Below are 18,904 nucleotides of genomic sequence, written 5' to 3' on the forward strand. Positions count from 1 at the left end.
GAAAAATACGGTAGATAGAATTAAACAAACAGTTATTCCACTCAATCTCGTCATACATGGCTTGTAGCCAGCTCGGTGCTACGCGCCTCGTCGGCTATCAGCTCATGTACGACTCGATTTCATGGAATAACTGTTAAATAGAACACCTTCTGACCAATCCGTATCGAGAAAACACAGAACAGCACAATGGTATTAATCACCAAATATTCCCCACATACAATAATACTACAATGTACAACTGAATGGATTTCTTCATCACAATGAGCAAATTTTGGAAGAAATGATGGAATTTCCTGTTTAACTCTTAAAACACTCAGTTGTATGTTTAGACTGAGTTTCTATAAAAGCATAGCATATCAATAAACAGAGGTAGCACAATACAATTGGGACTATTCAGGATGTGGGAGCTCGGACTCTAAAGCCAAAATCTGATTTCTGTTCATCTAAATGTCTCCTCATGCGTCTCTGTCTGTTCATTAAACCCAGAGACGCTGCTGTGAAAGCAGGAACTGAGTGCGAATTATAAATGAGTCACATTTAAAAGCTCAAGGTTAAACATTTCACGGATGAATTTGTGACTCAGTGTTATTGTGCCATCCTGTCCAGTCTGTGTGCTTGTGCCATTAGTAATGATGTCAAGCCAAGCCAACCTACAGGAGCCAAGACAAGAATTACTGCTTTACAGCTATTACGTTAAACTACTGATTTATGATCATTTGACTCTCGTGATCTCTCTTGAAACAAAACAACAGACTGATAATCAGGAAAGATGGCATAAAACTAGGAAAAAACGCATAATAAATTATTACTTTATTCCTTTTTAAATGGACACTGTTGCTTTTTGATCATGGCTGTCTCTCCTAGCTGTGCTGGAAGATGAATGATAATCCTACCTCCTGATAGGGTGTGTACTGGAGTCCATGTGAAGGCAGTGTGGTAGGTTCGCCAGGGCTGAGAAGCTGAATGAGCCCGTTTTAAGGTTGCCTGGTCTGGTGTGTGTCCCACTCAAGTCCTCCAGCATCTTTATTCAAGCAATACAGAGAGAGAGATATTCCAACATTCATTCAGAATAAAGCTCCTGAAAAACACACAATGGCAACAAATTAGAGTTAAAAGTGTACAGGTGTGTAAAAATGTGCAAATAAATACGGATATTCGTTCAGTTGATGGATGTTCACCCGAATTGCTGTTCTTTATCATACAATTTAGGGTCTGTGTTGATGTACGTGTGGTCAGTGCTCCCAGTCCTGGTCTCTTGTGATGTCGAAAATGATATTATTTCTAAGCTATATAATTATATGCACCGTGAGTTGGCCTAGTGGTTAGCGTGTCCGCCTCTCGATCGGGAGATCGCGAGTTCTACTCAGGGTCGGGTCATACCAAAGACCATCACAGAAATGGTACCTACTGCTGTCTAGCAAGGCACGCTGCAATACAGATGGGAGTGGGGAGTCAAACTCTTGTGGTTACCAGAGGACTGTAACCCTAGCTACGTAATAGGCCAGAGGCCGAGGGCTACGGAAACAGATTGGCGCCGCCCTATGCGCCACATGGTGTGGGAAGGACTTCGATATAATTATATACTCTATTACATGCAAAACAGTGAGAAAACACTGAGTCATATTCATTCCAATGATTCATACATTCTGGATATATATAAAATATATACACACACACACACAGTACCAGTCAAAAGTTTGGACACCTACTCATTTATAAGTTGTTTTGCTGTATTTCGAAGAAGCCTTTATTCGTCACATGTACACAAGCACAGTGAAATTTCTCCTCTGCATTTAACCCATCTGAAGCAGTGAACACACAAGTGAGCAATCTCATCTCATCTCATTATCTCTAGCCGCTTTATCCTTCTACAGGGTCGCAGGCAAGCTGGAGCCTATCCCAGCTGACTACGGGCGAAAGGCGGGGTACACCCTGGACAAGTCGCCAGGTCATCACAGGGCCGACACATAGACACAGACAACCATTCACACTCACATCTACGGTCAATTTAGAGTCACCAGTTAACCTAACCTGCATGTCTTTGGACCGTGGGGGAAACCAGAGCACCTGAAGGAAACCCACGCGGACACGGGGAGAACATGCAAACTCCACACAGAAAGGCCCTCGCCGGCCCCGGGGCTCGAACCCAGGACCTTCTTGCTGTGAGGCGACAGCGCTAACCGCTACACCACCGTGCCACACAAGTGAGCAATGACCACACAAATATAACCAGAGCAGTGGGCAGCTATGCTAAAGCGCCCGGGGAGCAGGTGGGGCTTAGGTACCTTGCTCAGCGGCACTTCAGCCATGATACAGATGGAGAGGAAAGCACTGTTCATTCACTCAACTCCCTTCACATTTTTCCTGCTGGTCCCGGGAATTGACCCAACAACCCTTTGGGCGCAAGGCTGCATCTCTAACCTTCTATTTTCTACATTATAGAATAATACTGAAGACATCAAACCTTTGAAATAACACATGGAACAGATATGGAATTGTGTTAAATACAACCCCGATTCCAAAAAAGTTGGGACAAAGTACAAATTGTAAATAAAAACGGAATGCAATGATGTGGAAGTTTCAAAATTCCATATTTTATTCAGAATAGAACATTGCTGACATATCAAATGTTTAAACTGAGAAAATGTATCATTTAAAGAGAAAAATTAGGTGATTTTAAATTTCATGACAACAACACATCTCAAAAAAGTTGGGACAAGGCCATGTTTACCACTGTGAGACATCCCCTTTTCTCTTTACAACAGTCTGTAAACGTCTGGGGACTGAGGAGACAAGTTGCTCAAGTTTAGGGATAGGAATGTTAACCCATTCTTGTCTAATGTAGGATTCTAGTTGCTCAACTGTCTTAGGTCTTTTTTGTCGTATCTTCCGTTTTATGATGCGCCAAATGTTTTCTATGGGTGAAAGATCTGGACTGCAGGCTGGCCAGTTCAGTACCCGGACCCTTCTTCTACGCAGCCATGATGCTGTAATTGATGCAGTATGTGGTTTGGCATTGTCATGTTGGAAAATGTAAGGTCTTCCCTGAAAGAGACGTCGTCTGGATGGGAGCATATGTTGCTCTAGAACCTGGATATACCTTTCAGCATTGATGGTGTCTTTCCAGATGTGTAAGCTGCCCATGCCACATGCACTAATGTAACCCTATACCATCAGAGATGCAGGCTTCTGAACTGAGCGTTGATAACAACTTGGGTCGTCCTTCTCCTCTTTAGTCCGAATGACACGGCGTCCCTGATTTCCATAAAGAACTTCAAATTTTGATTCGTCTGACCACAGAACAGTTTTCCACTTTGCCACAGTCCATTTTGAATGAGCCTTGGCCCAGAGAAGACGTCTGCGCTTCTGGATCATGTTTAGATACGGCTTCTTCTTTGAACTATTGAGTTTTAGCTGGCAACGGTGGATGGCACGGTGAATTGTGTTCACAGATAATGTTCTCTGGAAATATTCCTGAGCCCGTTTTGTGATTTCCAATACAGAAGCATGCCTGTATGTGATGCAGTGCCGTCTAAGGGCCCGAAGATCACGGGCACCCAGTATGGTTTTCCGGCCTTGACCCTTACGCACAGAGATTCTTCCAGATTCTCTGAATCTTTTGATGATATTATGCATTGTAGATGATGATATGTTCAAACTCTTTGCAATTTTACACTGTCGAACTCCTTTCTGATATTGCTCCACTACTTGTCGGCGCAGACTTAGGGGGATTGGTGATCCTCTTCCCATCTTTACTTCTGAGAGCCGCTGCCACTCCAAGATGCTCTTTTTATACCCAGTCATGTTAATGACCTATTGCCAATTGACCTAATGAGTTGCAATTTGGTCCTCCAGCTGTTCCTTTTTTGTACCTTTAACTTTTCCAGCCTCTTATTGCCCCTGTCCCAACTTTGAGATGTGTTGCTGTCATGAAATTTCAAATGAGCCAATATTTGGCATGAAATTTCAAAATGTCTCACTTTCGACGTCTGATATGTTGTCTATGTTCTATTGTGAATACAATATCAGTTTTTGAGATTTGTAAATTATTGCATTCTGGTTTTATTTACAATTTGTACTTCGTCCCAACTTTTTTGGAATCGGGGTTGTAGAAAAGTGTTGAAAAAAATTTAATTTTTTAAATTTTTCAAAGTAGCCAGAGCTTACCTTGATGATGCTTTGCACACTATTGGCATTATCTTAACCAGCTTCATGACATAGTTACCTGGAATGCTTTTCAATTAACAGGTCTGTCTCGTCAAAAGTTAATTACTGGAATTTCTTGCCTTCTTAATGTGTTTCAGATCAAACATTAAATAGTAAATAATAAAACAGAGTAAATAGCCCTATTCCACAACTGTAGTAATCCGTATTATGTCAAGAACCGCTCAACTAAGTAAAGAGAAACGACATCCATCATTACTTTAAGATATGAAGTGACTTAACTCATTAAAATAAAGAACCAATGAATCAGAAAGTGTTTTAAACTTTTGATTGGTACTATATTTTACATAAAATAGATTGTCCCAAACATCCCCATGATGACAGAAATAGAGGACTTTTGACCGATGTGATACGGCATGTCATATTATACAGGGTGTTTCAAAAAATTTGATATCATTTCACAATCTAATAACTTTGTCAATTCTCGTCCATCCATCCATTATCTGTAGCCGCTTATCCTGTTCTACAGGGTGGCAGGCAAGTTGGAGCCTATCCCAGCTGACTATGGGCGAGAGGCGGGGTACACCCTGGACAAGTTGCCAGGTTATCGGAGGGCTGACACAGAGACAAATAACCATTCACACTCACGGTCACTTTAGAGCCACCAGTTAACCTAACCTGCATATCTTTGGACTGTGGGGGAAACCAGAGCACCCGGAGGAAACCCACGCAGACACAGGGAGAACATGCAAACTCCCCACAGAAAGACCCTCACCAGCCGCTTGGCTCGAACCCAGAACCTTCTTACTGTAAGGCGACAGTGCTAACCACTACACCACTGTACCGCCCCAATTCTCGTCCATCCATCCATCATCTGTAGCCACTTATCCTGTTCTACAGAGTCGCAAGCAAGCTGGAGCCTATCCCAGCTGACTATGGGTGAGAAGCGGGGTACACCCTGGACAAGTCGCCAGGTCATCGCAGGGCTGACACATAGACACAGACAACCATTCACACTCACATTCACACCTACGGTCAATTTAGAGTCACCAGTTAACCTAACCTGCATGTCTTTGGACTGTGGGGGAAACCGGAGCACCCGGAGGAAACCCACACGGACACGGGGAGAACATGCAAACTCCGCACAGAAAGGCCCTCGCCGGCCACGGGGCTCAAACCCGGACCTTCTTGCTGTGAGGCGACAGCGCTAACCACTACACCACTGTACCGCCCCAATTCTCATCCAATTGACCTCAAATTTTAAACAGCTTTAATATTTTTTGTTTTTATCTTTTTAGGTATAGAAATGGCATTCACCGGAAAAGAAAAGGCGTTTTGTGTGTGTTAGAGTACGCTCAAACACAGTCGAACAAGACTGTGCAGCGTGTATTTATGAGAGAGAGAATTCTCTAAAAATGCACCAACTGCAATGCAAATTTGGACATGGCACGAAAAGTTCAAAGAGGAAGGCTGTCTCTGTGTGCAGGGCGAAAGGATCTGGACTAGCACCAGCATCGGAAGAGATGGTCGAGTGGGTTCGCGAATATTGAAATTTGTGAAATCGTTCGTGGAATCCACATGCCTTCGAATTTCTCATTCAAAGTTTGAGGAATAAATCTTATATTGCTCAACATTTAGCCTGTTCAGTTTCATTTGCCTAGACTATGTAGTCTCATCTCATCTCATTATCTCTAGCCGCTTTATCCTGTTCTACAGGGTCGCAGGCAAGCTGGAGCCTATCCCAGCTGACTACGGGCGAAAGGCGGGGTACACCCTGGACAAGTCGCCAGGTCATCACAGGGCTGACACATAGACACAGACAACCATTCACACTCACATTCACACCTACGGTCAATTTAGAGTCACCAGTTAACCTAACCTGCATGTCTTTGGACTGTGGGGGAAACCGGAGCACCCGGAGGAAACCCATGCGGACACGGGAAGAACATGCAAACTCCACACAGAAAGGCCCTCGCCGGCCACGGGGCTTGAACCCGGACCTTCTTGCTGTGAGGCGACAGCGCTAACCACTACACCACCGTGCCGCCCAGACTATGTAGTTTCTGGGATATTTACATCTCAAATATCATCAAATTTTTTGAAACACCCTGCATGTAACAATTCTTCAGTTTCAATCATGTAAAATGTTTCTATAATAAATGTTATAAAAAATGATAAATGTGGCAGCACGATGGTGTAGTGGTTAGCGCTGTCACTTCACAGCAAGAAGGTCCGGGTTCGAGCCCCGTGGCCGGCGAGGGCCTTTCTGTGCGGAGTTTGCATGTTCTCCCCGTGTCCGCGTGGGTTTCCTCCGGGTGCTCCGGTTTCCCCCACAGTCCAAAGACATGCAGGTTAGGTTAACTGGTGACTCTAAATTGACCGTAGGTGTGAATGTGAGTGTGAATGGTTGTCTGTGTCTATGTGTCAGCCCTGTGCTGACCTGGCAACTTGTCCAGGGTGTACCCCGCCTTTCGCCCATAGTCAGCTGGGATAGGCTCCAGCTTGCCTGCGACCCTGTAGAACAGGATAAAGCGGCTAGAGATAATGAGATGAGAATGAGAAAATTATATATGTTTACCTCCTGTACTCTCTAATCAGTTGCCTTTGCCCAACTCCAACTCTTATGCTACATTACAGAAGAGAAGTGTGTGTTCACAGTTTGCTTTGGTTTCAAGATTCATATTCCTTTCATATAAGAAGCACAGAAGGATATAGCTGTACAAGTCAGTCGAAGTACGCAGTGTGGCGTCTAAGAAATCTAAAACCTCACATACAGCACAGGGTTTCATTTTGTGAGTGGCTAGGCCAACAAGTTTCAGAAAAAGAAACAACACCTCCCTTGCTTTTTTTAGCATCTCGTTCTGCCCCATCCACTTTTGCATAGAAAAAAGCTGCAGAAGTGCCAAATTCCGTTCCAGTGTGATCTGGTACAAATTAAAAAATCCTTGTGAAAGTACATCACAAGGATGGTTAAAACAACATTGTGTGTTTGTGTGCGAGTGAGAAAATAGGTTAAAACGTTAACTGATGTGCTGTGAAACTGCAGCACGTTTCAAGGTCCAAAACTCGCTTGCATATATTGTGTACGGGGAGGAAGAGCGTCACTGTGGGGGCAATGGACTACTCACGGACCCGAAATAGTTTTAACTTGCTTCAAAAGATAGAAAGGAAACCTACAGAGAATGTACAGTGCTCAAAGCTTGCGTGGAACAACTGTGTGTAGGCTTACTTTATTTTGACAAAGCTGGACAGAAGCTTTCAGAAACTGTTATAAAACTGTTCCACTCCTTGTGGTTACTCTCAAACCTTTGGTACCTTTAGTATATTTTCGCTAGAAAGGTGCATAGAGACCTTTTATTTTAAAGGTAATTCTTCTTCCGGCTTCTCCCGTACATTCAGGGTCGCCACAGTGGATCTGTTCTGCATATTTAATTTGGCATAGGTTTTACACCGGATGCCATTCCTGACACAACCCTCCCCACTCTATCCAGCTTGGGAACAGCACCAAGTATGCACTGGTCTTGTGCAAACCCAGTGGCTGGGTATTTTACCTAATCTGCATGTCTTTGAACTGTAGGGGAAACCGGAGCACCCAGAGGAAACCCACACAGACATGAAGAGAACATGCAAACTCCACACAGAAAGGTCTTCATCAGCTGCGACGTTCAAACCCGGAACCTTCTTGCTATGAGGCGACAGTACTAACCACTGCACCACCGGTTATCCCTTACGCTCTTATACCACCGTGCCACCCATTTTTTAAAGGCAATTATCGTCCAGTTAAGTATTTTTAAGACACAGATAAAGGTGCCAGCCCAGTGACCATTATTAATACCAATAATTAATTGGTCCTGGATCATGCATGAATTGAACCTGATAGATTTGGTTTATTTAGTTTTGCCATAGCAAGATATACATGTACACACATTATGGCTGGGAAACCGCTAAAGCTTGTGCCAATTGCAGTGGCCCCATTGCACCTAATCTGCATAATCTTCTATCTGTGGGGGAAACTGAAGCACCCGTACTCACAGGGAGAACATGCAAACTCCACACAAAAAGGCCCCATCAGCTACGAGGTTCGAACCCAGAACCTTCTTGCTGTGAGGAAACAGTGCTAACCACTGTACCACCTCTTTTGAGGCACCTCCATTCTAGATCCAATTACAAGGATCCGGCATCACTGCTATAAGCTATGAGGTTTGAACCCAGAACCTTCTTGCTGTGAGGAAACAGTGCTAACCACTGTACCACCTCTTTTGAGGTGCCTCCATTCTAGAGCCAATTACAAAGATCCGGCACCACTGCAGCGTTTTTTTTTTAAAATAATAAATAAATAAATAGAAAATAATTTTAATGAATCTTTATGTGTCACCTCCAGTCCAGATATAGAGGGGGTTTTGTCCCCCCCCCCGATGACCAACTGTTGTGCTCGGGTTATCAGTCATTCAGTACTCAAGCATTATGCATCCGGTGAAAAAAGGCAGATGACTTTGTTGTCACTTCTTAAAAAAACAAAGCAAAAGAGAGGAGGCAGAACAAGATGCAAAACAGAAAGGGAAGCGGTGTTATTATCTCCATTTCTGAACCTTGTTGGACCATCACACAAAATTCAACCCTTCTGTCATATGGTTATTTCTGGATTTCTAAATGGCACAGACAAGCAGAGAAAATAGTGCCTTTGGGAGGAGACTATACGTTGCATGATGATGTTGTAGAGTAATTTGCATAATTCAGCAATACAAGTGGAAGAAATGTCCCTCTTATATCAATATACATGTTATCTTTGAGTTATATCGCTTAAAAAGCATACTGTTGTAAGACTGAGAGTTCTGAGGAATAAAGTCTGTTGTGAGGTTGAGCACAACTGAGCACGTTATTGTGAAATGTAACACAGGAAATGTGTGGTTGACTCCTCCAATCCTCCCACAGCACTGCTGAAGTGTTTGGGTTGCAATCCCTGTTCAGAGTTTAAAGATCTGATGATTTGCATCAATGTACTCGTTCAAAAAGCAACAACAGAAATTAAACTACAAATCAATTATTACTGATTGTAATTGATTATGAATAGATTACTATTAATGATAACTGAGTATAAATTCATCTCATCTCATTATCTGTAGCCGCTTTATCCTGTTCTACAGGGTCACAGGCAAGCTGGAGCCTATCCCAGCTGACTACGGGCGAAAGGCGGGGTACACCCTGGACAAGTCGCCAGGTCATCACAGGGCTGACACATAGACACAGACAACCATTCACACTCACATTCACACCTACGGTCAATTTAGAGTCACCAGTTAACCTAACCTGCATGTCTTTGGACTGTGGGGGAAACCGGAGCACCCGGAGGAAACCCACACGGACACGGGGAGAACATGCAAACTCCGCACAGAAAGGCCCTCGCCGGCCCCGGGGCTCGAACCCAGGACCTTCTTGCTGTGAGGCGACAGCGCTAACCACTACACCACCGTGCCGCCCCTGAGTATAAATTGATGACTGAAAAAGGACAGACAACTGGTGTGCAAATTATCATTAATATTTTTCAGCTGATGTGCAAATTAGTTTGGCCATAACTATGATACTTAAAATAGCCCTTCTCTACATCATCATTTGGCCTGCCTGAGATTCTACACAAACTTGGTCATATTTCAAGAGGCTTCTAATATTAAATTAAAGGGGAACAGAGGGCAATATATAGAGTAAATATAACAATAAAACACACATTGATGAACCTTATTCAAGACTTACAAAAGTTTTTTGTTCTAAGGTTGGAAAGTTATAGTGTTTTGAAAGTAGCTCGAGCAAACTATTTCCGCAGTTTGAACAGCCCGCCATGATATTAATTTTATCCAATCAGAATGCACGTTCATTTTCTCTGCGTAACACTCATGACGTATGTATGTGCCCAGTTGTGTTGGCTCATTGAGGTTGGGAATAGCACGTGTGAAATACCTGCTTCTGCCTCTTGCGACGATTTCGCAAGTCCACGGGTGGCGCCTATCTCATTGCAGCAAATAAATTCTGCTGGACTCGTGAGCAACTCCACGTTACATTTTCCGCACAAGCACCACGCCGTGTCACCTGCACGCAGACGCTCTGCCCCACGCTCGCCATGCCCATGGTCAGCATCAGTCTCATCCTCGCCGTCATCCGAGCTTTCTTCTCTTATTTCATCACCGGAGTCGAGAGTACCTCTCCTAGGTTCAAACTGGTACCCTTCTAAGCCATAGCCTGCTTGCAGGATCTCTTCGTATGATTCGACAGAGCTGTCGCTTTCACTTGATGCGCCCGACGCCATGATTACACGCTTATCTCCTCTATTTTGGAGAGTTCCGCTAGTGCAGTGGGTAGCGCTGATGTCACGGTCTTTTAAAAATGGCGACTCTTGTGCGGTTTAGTGTATAAAGTATTATATTTACAATTACCAAGATATTTCGTTGTTTTCTAGTATATAAATTTGATAGAATACTTAAGAATACGTTACTTTGTCACATCAGCAACCGTATACATTATATTTTGTACCCCTTTAAATTGTATCATAGCAAATTCAATGGTACCGTCAATTATTATACATACAGGACACTTTTTCGATGGAATAAAAATACATGTTCTATTCCCTTCTAGCGGGTTTCATTCATTTGATTTGCTAGCATGCAATATTGTTAGCATATCGCTTATCCGACGTATATCACTCTACCCAATGGAGAATGAGCATTGAATATGGTTTACGATATTACGTGGTTGTCAAGACAACATCACGTCACACATCGTAAACGTAAAACTTCCGTGCTGGCAAGCGACTGTGACAATTTGTAAACAAACATGGCTGCCAGGTTTGCTTTGTTAAATATGGAAGACTTTGAGAGAATTTTGAAAGAGAAAGATGCATTGAACACCCAAAATGAATGTATAATAATAATAATAATAATAATAATAGGCTTTTTCTTCGTGGTATATCAGATATATTCCATTCAGCAAGCATGATCTTGAAATCATCCTAGCTGAATGGAATACATCTGATATACCACTCAATGCCAGCCAGTATTATTTAAATATCAAATTGTTGTATCAACAATCAAAATGGTATCGTATTGTGTGGAAGCCTGATGTTGAAACCCCTAATTGCTAGGTATTTAACATTTAACAAGATCAACTGTGAGCTACTGCTCACTTCTGTATCGCCCCCCCCCGCCCTCGCTTATGTCAGAATGCAAGCAATCAAAGGAATAGGACACTTATTATGAATGTTGACTTCAACAAATAATTAACCCTGAAACAAGTAAGTAAAGAGCAGTGTCTCTCCCCAGGGATTTCAAATAGCATCCTGGTAAACTGTCATTTTGAAATAGCATTTTGCTTCTTGAAATAGCGCCAAAATCCACCCGATATGTTTCATAAATACATTCAGTCAGTAAACAGGAAGTTGATGTGGGACAGACCTGAAAACGGTATACATGGTATAGAACCCCAAGCTGAAGCTTGGTACCAAATATCAAGCAGTTGTGATTTGTAGTTGCTGAGACAAGTGTGATGAAAATTTTGTAAATCCACGCTACATGTTTTGTAAATACATTGTCAGTAAACAGGAAGTCTATGTGGGACAGACCTGAAAACGGTATGCACGGTATAGAACCCCAAGCTGAAGCTCAGTACCAAATATCAAGCAGTTATGATTTGTAGTTGCTGAGAAAAGTGTTACAAAAATTTTGTAAATCCACGCTATAATGTTTCATAAATACATTCAGTCAGTAAACAGGAAGTCGATGTGCGACAGACCTGAAAATGGTATAGAACCCCAAGCTGAAGTTTGGTACCAAGTGGCTATGATTTGTGGTTGCTGAGAAAACGGGTGTTTCGGCTGGACGGACAGAGGTAAACCAGTATACCCCCCCCCTTCGGCTAGGGCATATAATAACTGGATTAAATAAACTCCTTGGAGCAGTGTATTTTCTGGGACCTATTCACTCCCCTGTCCATTTCAAAAGACACACGGTTAAGTTAATACGGGACGGCCTTGGGCTGAGGTGCCCTTGAGCGAGGCACCTACAGTGGTGCTTGAAAGTTTGTGAACCCTTTAGATTTTTCTATATATCTGCATAAATATGACCTAAAATATCATCAAATTTTCACACAAGTCCTAAAAGTAGACAAAGAGAACCCAGTTAAACAAATGAGACAAAAATATTATACTTGGTCATTTATTTATTGAGGAAAATGATCCAATATTACATATCTGTGAGTGGCAAAAGTATGTGAACCTCTAGGATTAGCAGTTAATTTGAAGGTGAAATTAGAGTCAGGTGTTTTCAATCAATGGGATGACAATCAGGTGCGAGTGGGCACCCTGTTTTATTTAAAGAACAGGGATCTATCAAAGTCTGATCTTCACAACACGTTTGTGAAAGTGTATCATGGCATGAACAAAGGAGATTTCGGAGAACCTCAGAAAAAGTGTTGTTGATGCTCATCAGGCTGGAAAAGGTTACAAAACCATCTCTAAAGAGTTTGGACTCCACCAATCCACAGTCAGACAGATTGTATACAAATGGAGGAAATTTAAGACCATTGTTACCCTCCCCAGGAGTGGTCGACCAACAAAGATCACTCCAAGAGCAAGGCATGTAATAGTCGGCAAGGTCACAAAGGACCCCAGGGTAACTTCTAAGCAACTGAAGGCCTCTCTCACATTGGCTAATGTTCATGAGTCCACCATCAGGAGAACATTGAACAACAATGGTGTGCATGGCAGGGTTGCAAGGAGAAAGCCACTGCTCTCCAAAAAGAACATTGCTGCTCATCTGCAGTTTGCTAAAGATCATGTGGACAAGCCAGAAGGCTATTGGAAAAATGTTTTGTGGACGGATGAGACCAAAACTTTTTGGTTTAAATGAGAAGCGTTATGTTTGGAGAAAGGAAAACACTGCATTCCAGCATAAGAACCTTATCCCATCTGTGAAACATGGTGGTGGTAGTATCATGGTTTGGGCCTGTTTTGCTGCATCTGGGCCAGGACAGCTTGCCATCATTGATGGAACAATAATTCTGAATTATACCAGCGAATTCTAAAGGAAAATGTCAGGACATCTGTCCATGAACTGAATCTCAAGAGAAGGTGGGTCATGCAGCAAGACAACGACCCTAAGCACACAAGTCGTTCTACCAAAGAATGGTTAAAGAAGAATAAAGTTAATGTTTTGGAATGGCCAAGTCAAAGTCCTGACCTTAATCCAATCGAAATGTTGTGGAAGGACCTGAAGCGAGCAGTTCATGTGAGGAAACCCACCAACATCCCAGAGCTGAAGCTGTTCTGTACGGAAGAATGAGCTAAAATTCCTCCAAGCTGGTGTGCAGGACTGAGCAACAGTTACCGGAAATGTTTAGTCACAGTTATTGCTGCACAAGGGGGTCGCACCAGATACTGAAAGCAAAGGTTCACATACTTTTTTCCCCCCACTCACCGATATGTAATATTGGATCAATTTTCCTAAATAAATAAATAACCAAGTAGAATATTTTTGTCTTTGTTTAACCGGATTCGCTTGATCTACTTTTCGGACTTGTGTGAAAATCTGATGCTGTTTTCGGTCATTTATGCAGAAATATAGAAAATTCTAAAGGGTTCACAAACTTTCAAGCACCACTGTAACTCTCAACTACTTCTCCCTGGGTGCTGTTAGCATGGCTGCCCACTGCTCTGGGTGTGTGCGTGTATTCACTGTTTCAGATGGGTTAAATGCAGAGAGGAATTTCACAAGCATGTGATGAATAAAGTTCTTCTTCTTCTGCTCAGACAAACCTAGCACTGGAGGAGTTTTCAGCTCGAACCTGTCCATGAGCTTCTCAATAGACTTCGGAGCTGTGTCACATCCAGAAGTTTGCCGATGACACAGCCATCGTTGGGTGTATCAGTGACAACAGAGAAGAGGCGGAGCCTGGTGAGGGACTTTGCTGTGTGGTGCAACAGGAACCATCTGCAGCTCAACACCTCAAAGACCAAGGAGCTGGTCATTGACTGGGAGGTCCAGACCAAGGTCACGACCAGTTCTGATCGAGGGAGTCGAGGTGGAGGCTGTGGATTCCTACAAGTACCTCGGGCTGTGGCTGGACAGCAAGCTGGACTGGACTTGCAACACCAAACACTTATACAGGAAGGGACAGAGCAGGCTATACTTCCTTAGGAGGCTGCGGTCCTTTAACGTCTGCAGGAAACTCCTGTGGATGTTCTATCAGTCTGTGGTCACCAGTGTCCTGTTTTACACCATGGTGTGCTGGGGGGGCAGCGCATCCAGGCTGGACAAACTGATCAGGCGGGCCGGCTCTGTGGTCAGCATGAAGCTGGACTCTCTGGTGACGGTGTCAGAGAAGAGGTCTATGGACAAACTATTGAACATCATGGACGATGCCAGTCACCCTCTGCACACCGTCATCAGCAACCAGAGGAGCCTGTTCAGTGACAGAATGCTCCTTCCCAAGTGCTGGACGAACAGACTCAAAAACTCCTTTGTCCCTCACGCCATCAGACTGTACAACAGGTAACAGGAGGACAGAGGACGGGAAGGAGCAGTAGCCTAGCCTAACAATAAGCAATACCGGACAATGTGCAATATAAAGTGCAATATCTCTCCTACCACCGCCCCCCCTTCCTCTCTTCCCCATATCTTATTCTTTTTATATATGTAAATACTTAATTTATCTAGAAGTTCTCTCTATTTCTTTTCTCTGTTTATCTGTAATGGACTCCATTGAGGTGGTGGGTGAGAGGAGGATGTGAGAGGAGGATGTTAGCCAAGCTGACCTCAATCATGGAGAACCCCTCTCACCCCCTACATGAGGCTGTGGGGGCTTTAAGCAGCTCGTTTAGTAGTAGACTGCTACACCCACGTTGTAAGAAGGAGAGGTACCGCAGACTGTATAACACCCCCAACTTGTAACGTAGCACCAATAACCTGTTTGTCATTATATTTGCACTACTTCACCACTACTACCTCTGCCATCTCTCATCAATGCAATTCTCATCTCATCTCATCTCATCTCATCTCTAGCCGCTTTATCCTGTTCTACAGGGTCGCAGGCAAGCTGGAGCCTATCCCAGCTGACTACGGGCGAAAGGCGGGGTACACCCTGGACAAGTCGCCAGGTCATCACAGGGCTGACACATAGACACAGACAACCATTCACACTCACATTCACACCTACGGTCAATTTAGAGTCACCAGTTAACCTAACCTGCATGTCTTTGGACTGTGGGGGAAACCGGAGCACCTGAAGGAAACCCACGTGGACACGGGGAGAACATGCAAACTCCACACAGAAAGGCCCTTGCCGGCCCCGGGGCTCGAACCCAGGACCTTCTTGCTGTGAGGCGACACCGCTAACCACTACACCACCGTGCCGCCTGCAATACTTCATAATGTGTAATATTTTATCTTATAATGTGACTTTCTCATGCAATAATTTATAATGTGACTGTCTCTGTGCAATACCTCACTCCATAATGTGTAACACAACACATACACCTCAGACTGTGCACCTTACACCTCTTACAACCCCCCCTTTTTTTTTTCCTCACCCCCTTCCTCTCTCTCTCTCTCCACGCTGTTTGCACTGTTATTGGAGATGCTTTAATCTCATTGTACATGTGTATAGTGACAATAAAGGCATTCTATTCTATTCTAATGATGCTGCTGGAATCTTAATTTCCCTGAGGGAACCCACCCAAAGGGATCAATAAAGTTTTTTATCTAATCTAATCTAATCTAATCTAATCTAATACAGGCAAGCACATGTGTAATGTGTTTAAAATGCGCCACCTAGCGGCAGGTTTATGTATGCCCGGTTCAACAATAAGCTCCAACAAAAGACTTGTACAGCACTGAGCCACCTCGCCTTGACAACACGTGCTCCGTCCTGGACAATGAAAATCCTCTTACAGTGAAAACACAGTCCCGTGATGTGTACTCGGGTTGGGTTGTTTTTTTTTTTTTTTCTGTGTGTACGTACTGAACAGAGTGCGTTTTGGATGAATAATAAAACGTGCCCAGGTAAACACATCAACGTCCAGATGGTCTGGAAGAACCAAGGACTTGACTTCATCCAGTTTCTTTTGTGATCTCAAACACAAAGCGGATATTCCTAGCTTTGTTTATGTCTTATGGCTCAGCATGATGCTGTCCTTTGTAACCCATTTGACTATCAGGTGGGCGCGATACTCGGTATCGGTACCGGTATACTCGGTGTATCGAATAGGACGCGTTCCGGTTATTTATCCAACAAACATGCCTGTATTGATGTCAGAATAAAAGATGCCATGCAGGAATAAATGTATGCATGACACTGTAAGGTATCTTCACTCACCATCATTTGCGTGCCTCTTGCATGTAAACAGTCATGGACCCCTCAGATACAATAACTTTAGAAGAAGAAGAAGAAGAATTAATAAATAAATGAATGAATGAATGAATAAGCAAGCATAAAGAGGTCAGATGCGCGTGAGGTTATGTATCCAGGGCGTTATTGTTTTCCAGTGAAGTGAGTTGAATGAGTAAATGCGGATGTGGGGCAAGACAGCTTCCTCCTGTCTGTCATTCCTGTGGTGTCTCCAGCCTGAACTTGCCCCTCCTACACGCGCGCGCGGACAGATCCTCTTCTCGCTGCTCTGTGAGATGATGAGCGTGCCCTGAAGGCACATGAGCGCGCATGCGGCGTGCACGAGTCCCGCGCGCGCCGTGCACGATGCAGAAAAGCGAGGGCTCGAGCCCAAATGGTGAGCCTGTGAAAACAGTCGATGACGTAGTGCGTGTGTGTATATATTCTCATCTCATTCATTCATTCATTCTCTCTAGCCGCTTTATCCTTCTACAGGGTCGCAGGCAAGCTGGAGCCTATCCCAGCTGACTATGGTTGAAAGGCGGGGTACACCCTGGACAAGTCGCCAGGTCATCACAGGGCTGACACATAGACACAGACAACCATTCACACTCACATTCACACCTACGGTCAATTTAGAGTCACCAGTTAACCTAACCTGCATGTCTTTGGACTGTGGGGGAAACCGGAGCACCCGGAGGAAACCCACGCGGACACGGGGAGAACATGCAAACTCCACACAGAAAGGCCCTCGCCGGCCCCGGGGCTCGAACCCAGGACCTTCTTGCTGTGAGGCGACAGTGCTAACCACTACACCACCGTGCCGCCTGTGTATATATATTCATTCATTCATTCATTTATCTTTAGGATGCGCTTTTATCCTGCTTTGAATCCGAGAACACCATGAAACACAAGAAGAGAATATACACCCAGAATATTAAACATCAAACCTGTGTTGGTAGTGCACTAAAATAGGCAGTAGTGATTTGGGATTATGCACTGAGATGGAGCTGCCTTTGTTTGAAACGGGTGAATTAAATACACTCATCTCATCTCATCATCTGTAGCCGCTTTATCCTTCTACAGGGTCGCAGGCAAGCTGGAGCCTATCCCAGCTGACTACGGGCGAAAGGCGGGGTACACCCTGGACAAGTCGCCAGGTCAGCACAGGGCTGACACATAGACACAGACAACCATTCACACTCTCATTCACACCTACGGTCAATTTAGAGTCACCAGTTAACCTAACCTGCATGTCTTTGGACTGTGGGGGAAAACCGGAGCACCCGGAGGAAACCCACGCGGACACGGGGAGAACATGCAAACTCCGCACAGAAAGGCCCTCGCTGGCCACGGGGCTCGAACCCGGACCTTCTTGCTGTGAGGCGACAGCGCTAACCACTACACCACCGTGCTGCCCCTAAAGCTACAATAATACACTATTTTCTGAGAGTGTATATTAGTTCAATATGTCTCACTGCAGCCTGTGAGACTGGATGTGTGCAGAGAGAGATGTCACGCACTGACCATATATACGGTAGGGGATATGACGTACAGTTGTTATGGCTAGAGTTAGGGTTCGGGTTAATCCTGTAGTTGTCCTTACATGGTTTGATGTGGGCCGGGTTGGACATCCAATCCCACTAGCTTCAGCCAGACAGGTTTGTATAGTGGTGCTTGAAAGTTTGTGAACCCTTTAGAATTTTCTATATTTCTGCATATACACAGACAACCATTCACACTCACGAATCCTGTACCCAACTGCCCGACACTTTTGGACCTTTTCCACTACCCTTTTTCAGCTCGCGTTTCGACTACCTCAGAGCAGCACGACTCAGCTCGCTTCAGCCCTACTCAGCACCCAAAACTCGCACGGTTTTGGAGTAGGGCTGAAGCGAGCCAAACCGAGCCGAGTGGGGCTAGGGGCGTGAGCAGACACTCCCCTGTGCACTGATTGGTGAGGAGGAGTGTCCTCACATGCCCACACACGCCCCGCGAGCACGCTGGGATCTGTAAACCTGGAAGAAGAAGAATTACGAATTACGAGAATTTCTGAAGCCTTATGCGCCTCGTCTCATCTATACGCTCTTGCCAGTATCTGTTGGCGTTGTCGGTGACAACAAGCCACAGCACCAAGACCAGCAACACTAACGACTCCATGTCCTCCATGTTTATTGTTTACTATCCGGGTCGTGAGACTACCGCTTAAAAGATCACTGATGTCACTGTTTGCGCTGCCTAACGACATCACGTGACGTCCACCCACTTTCGCTAACTCCACCCAATGTGTCCACCCACTTCCAGCCAGCACGGTTCAGCGCGGTTGTAGTCGAAATGCAACTCCAACAGCCCCACTCAGCTCGACTCAGCCCAA

At 44.4% G+C, this 18,904-nt stretch overlaps 1 protein-coding gene across 2 annotated transcripts in view; it reads right to left on the reverse strand.

Moving 5' to 3' along the window:
• Positions 1 to 16,786, reverse strand: part of prr5a (proline rich 5a (renal)) — a 53,649-nt gene extending 36,863 nt beyond the window's left edge. The window contains exons 1-2 of one of the 2 annotated variants that reach the window (XM_060928193.1): positions 16,519 to 16,786; positions 894 to 1,021 (exon numbers count right to left, since the gene is read on the reverse strand). In XM_060928193.1, coding sequence (XP_060784176.1) covers positions 894 to 1,021; positions 16,519 to 16,524 — 134 coding nt within the window. In that variant the 5' untranslated portion in view covers positions 16,525 to 16,786. Of the gene's footprint in view, positions 1 to 893; positions 1,079 to 16,518 lie in introns of both variants that reach the window. The other variant, XM_060928194.1, reaches the window with a different exon arrangement.
• Between the last annotated feature and the right edge of the window lie 2,118 nt (positions 16,787 to 18,904).

The sequence above is a fragment of the Neoarius graeffei genome, chromosome 8, assembly GCF_027579695.1.
Source record: "Neoarius graeffei isolate fNeoGra1 chromosome 8, fNeoGra1.pri, whole genome shotgun sequence".
NCBI classification, from domain to species: Eukaryota; Metazoa; Chordata; class Actinopteri; order Siluriformes; family Ariidae; genus Neoarius; species Neoarius graeffei.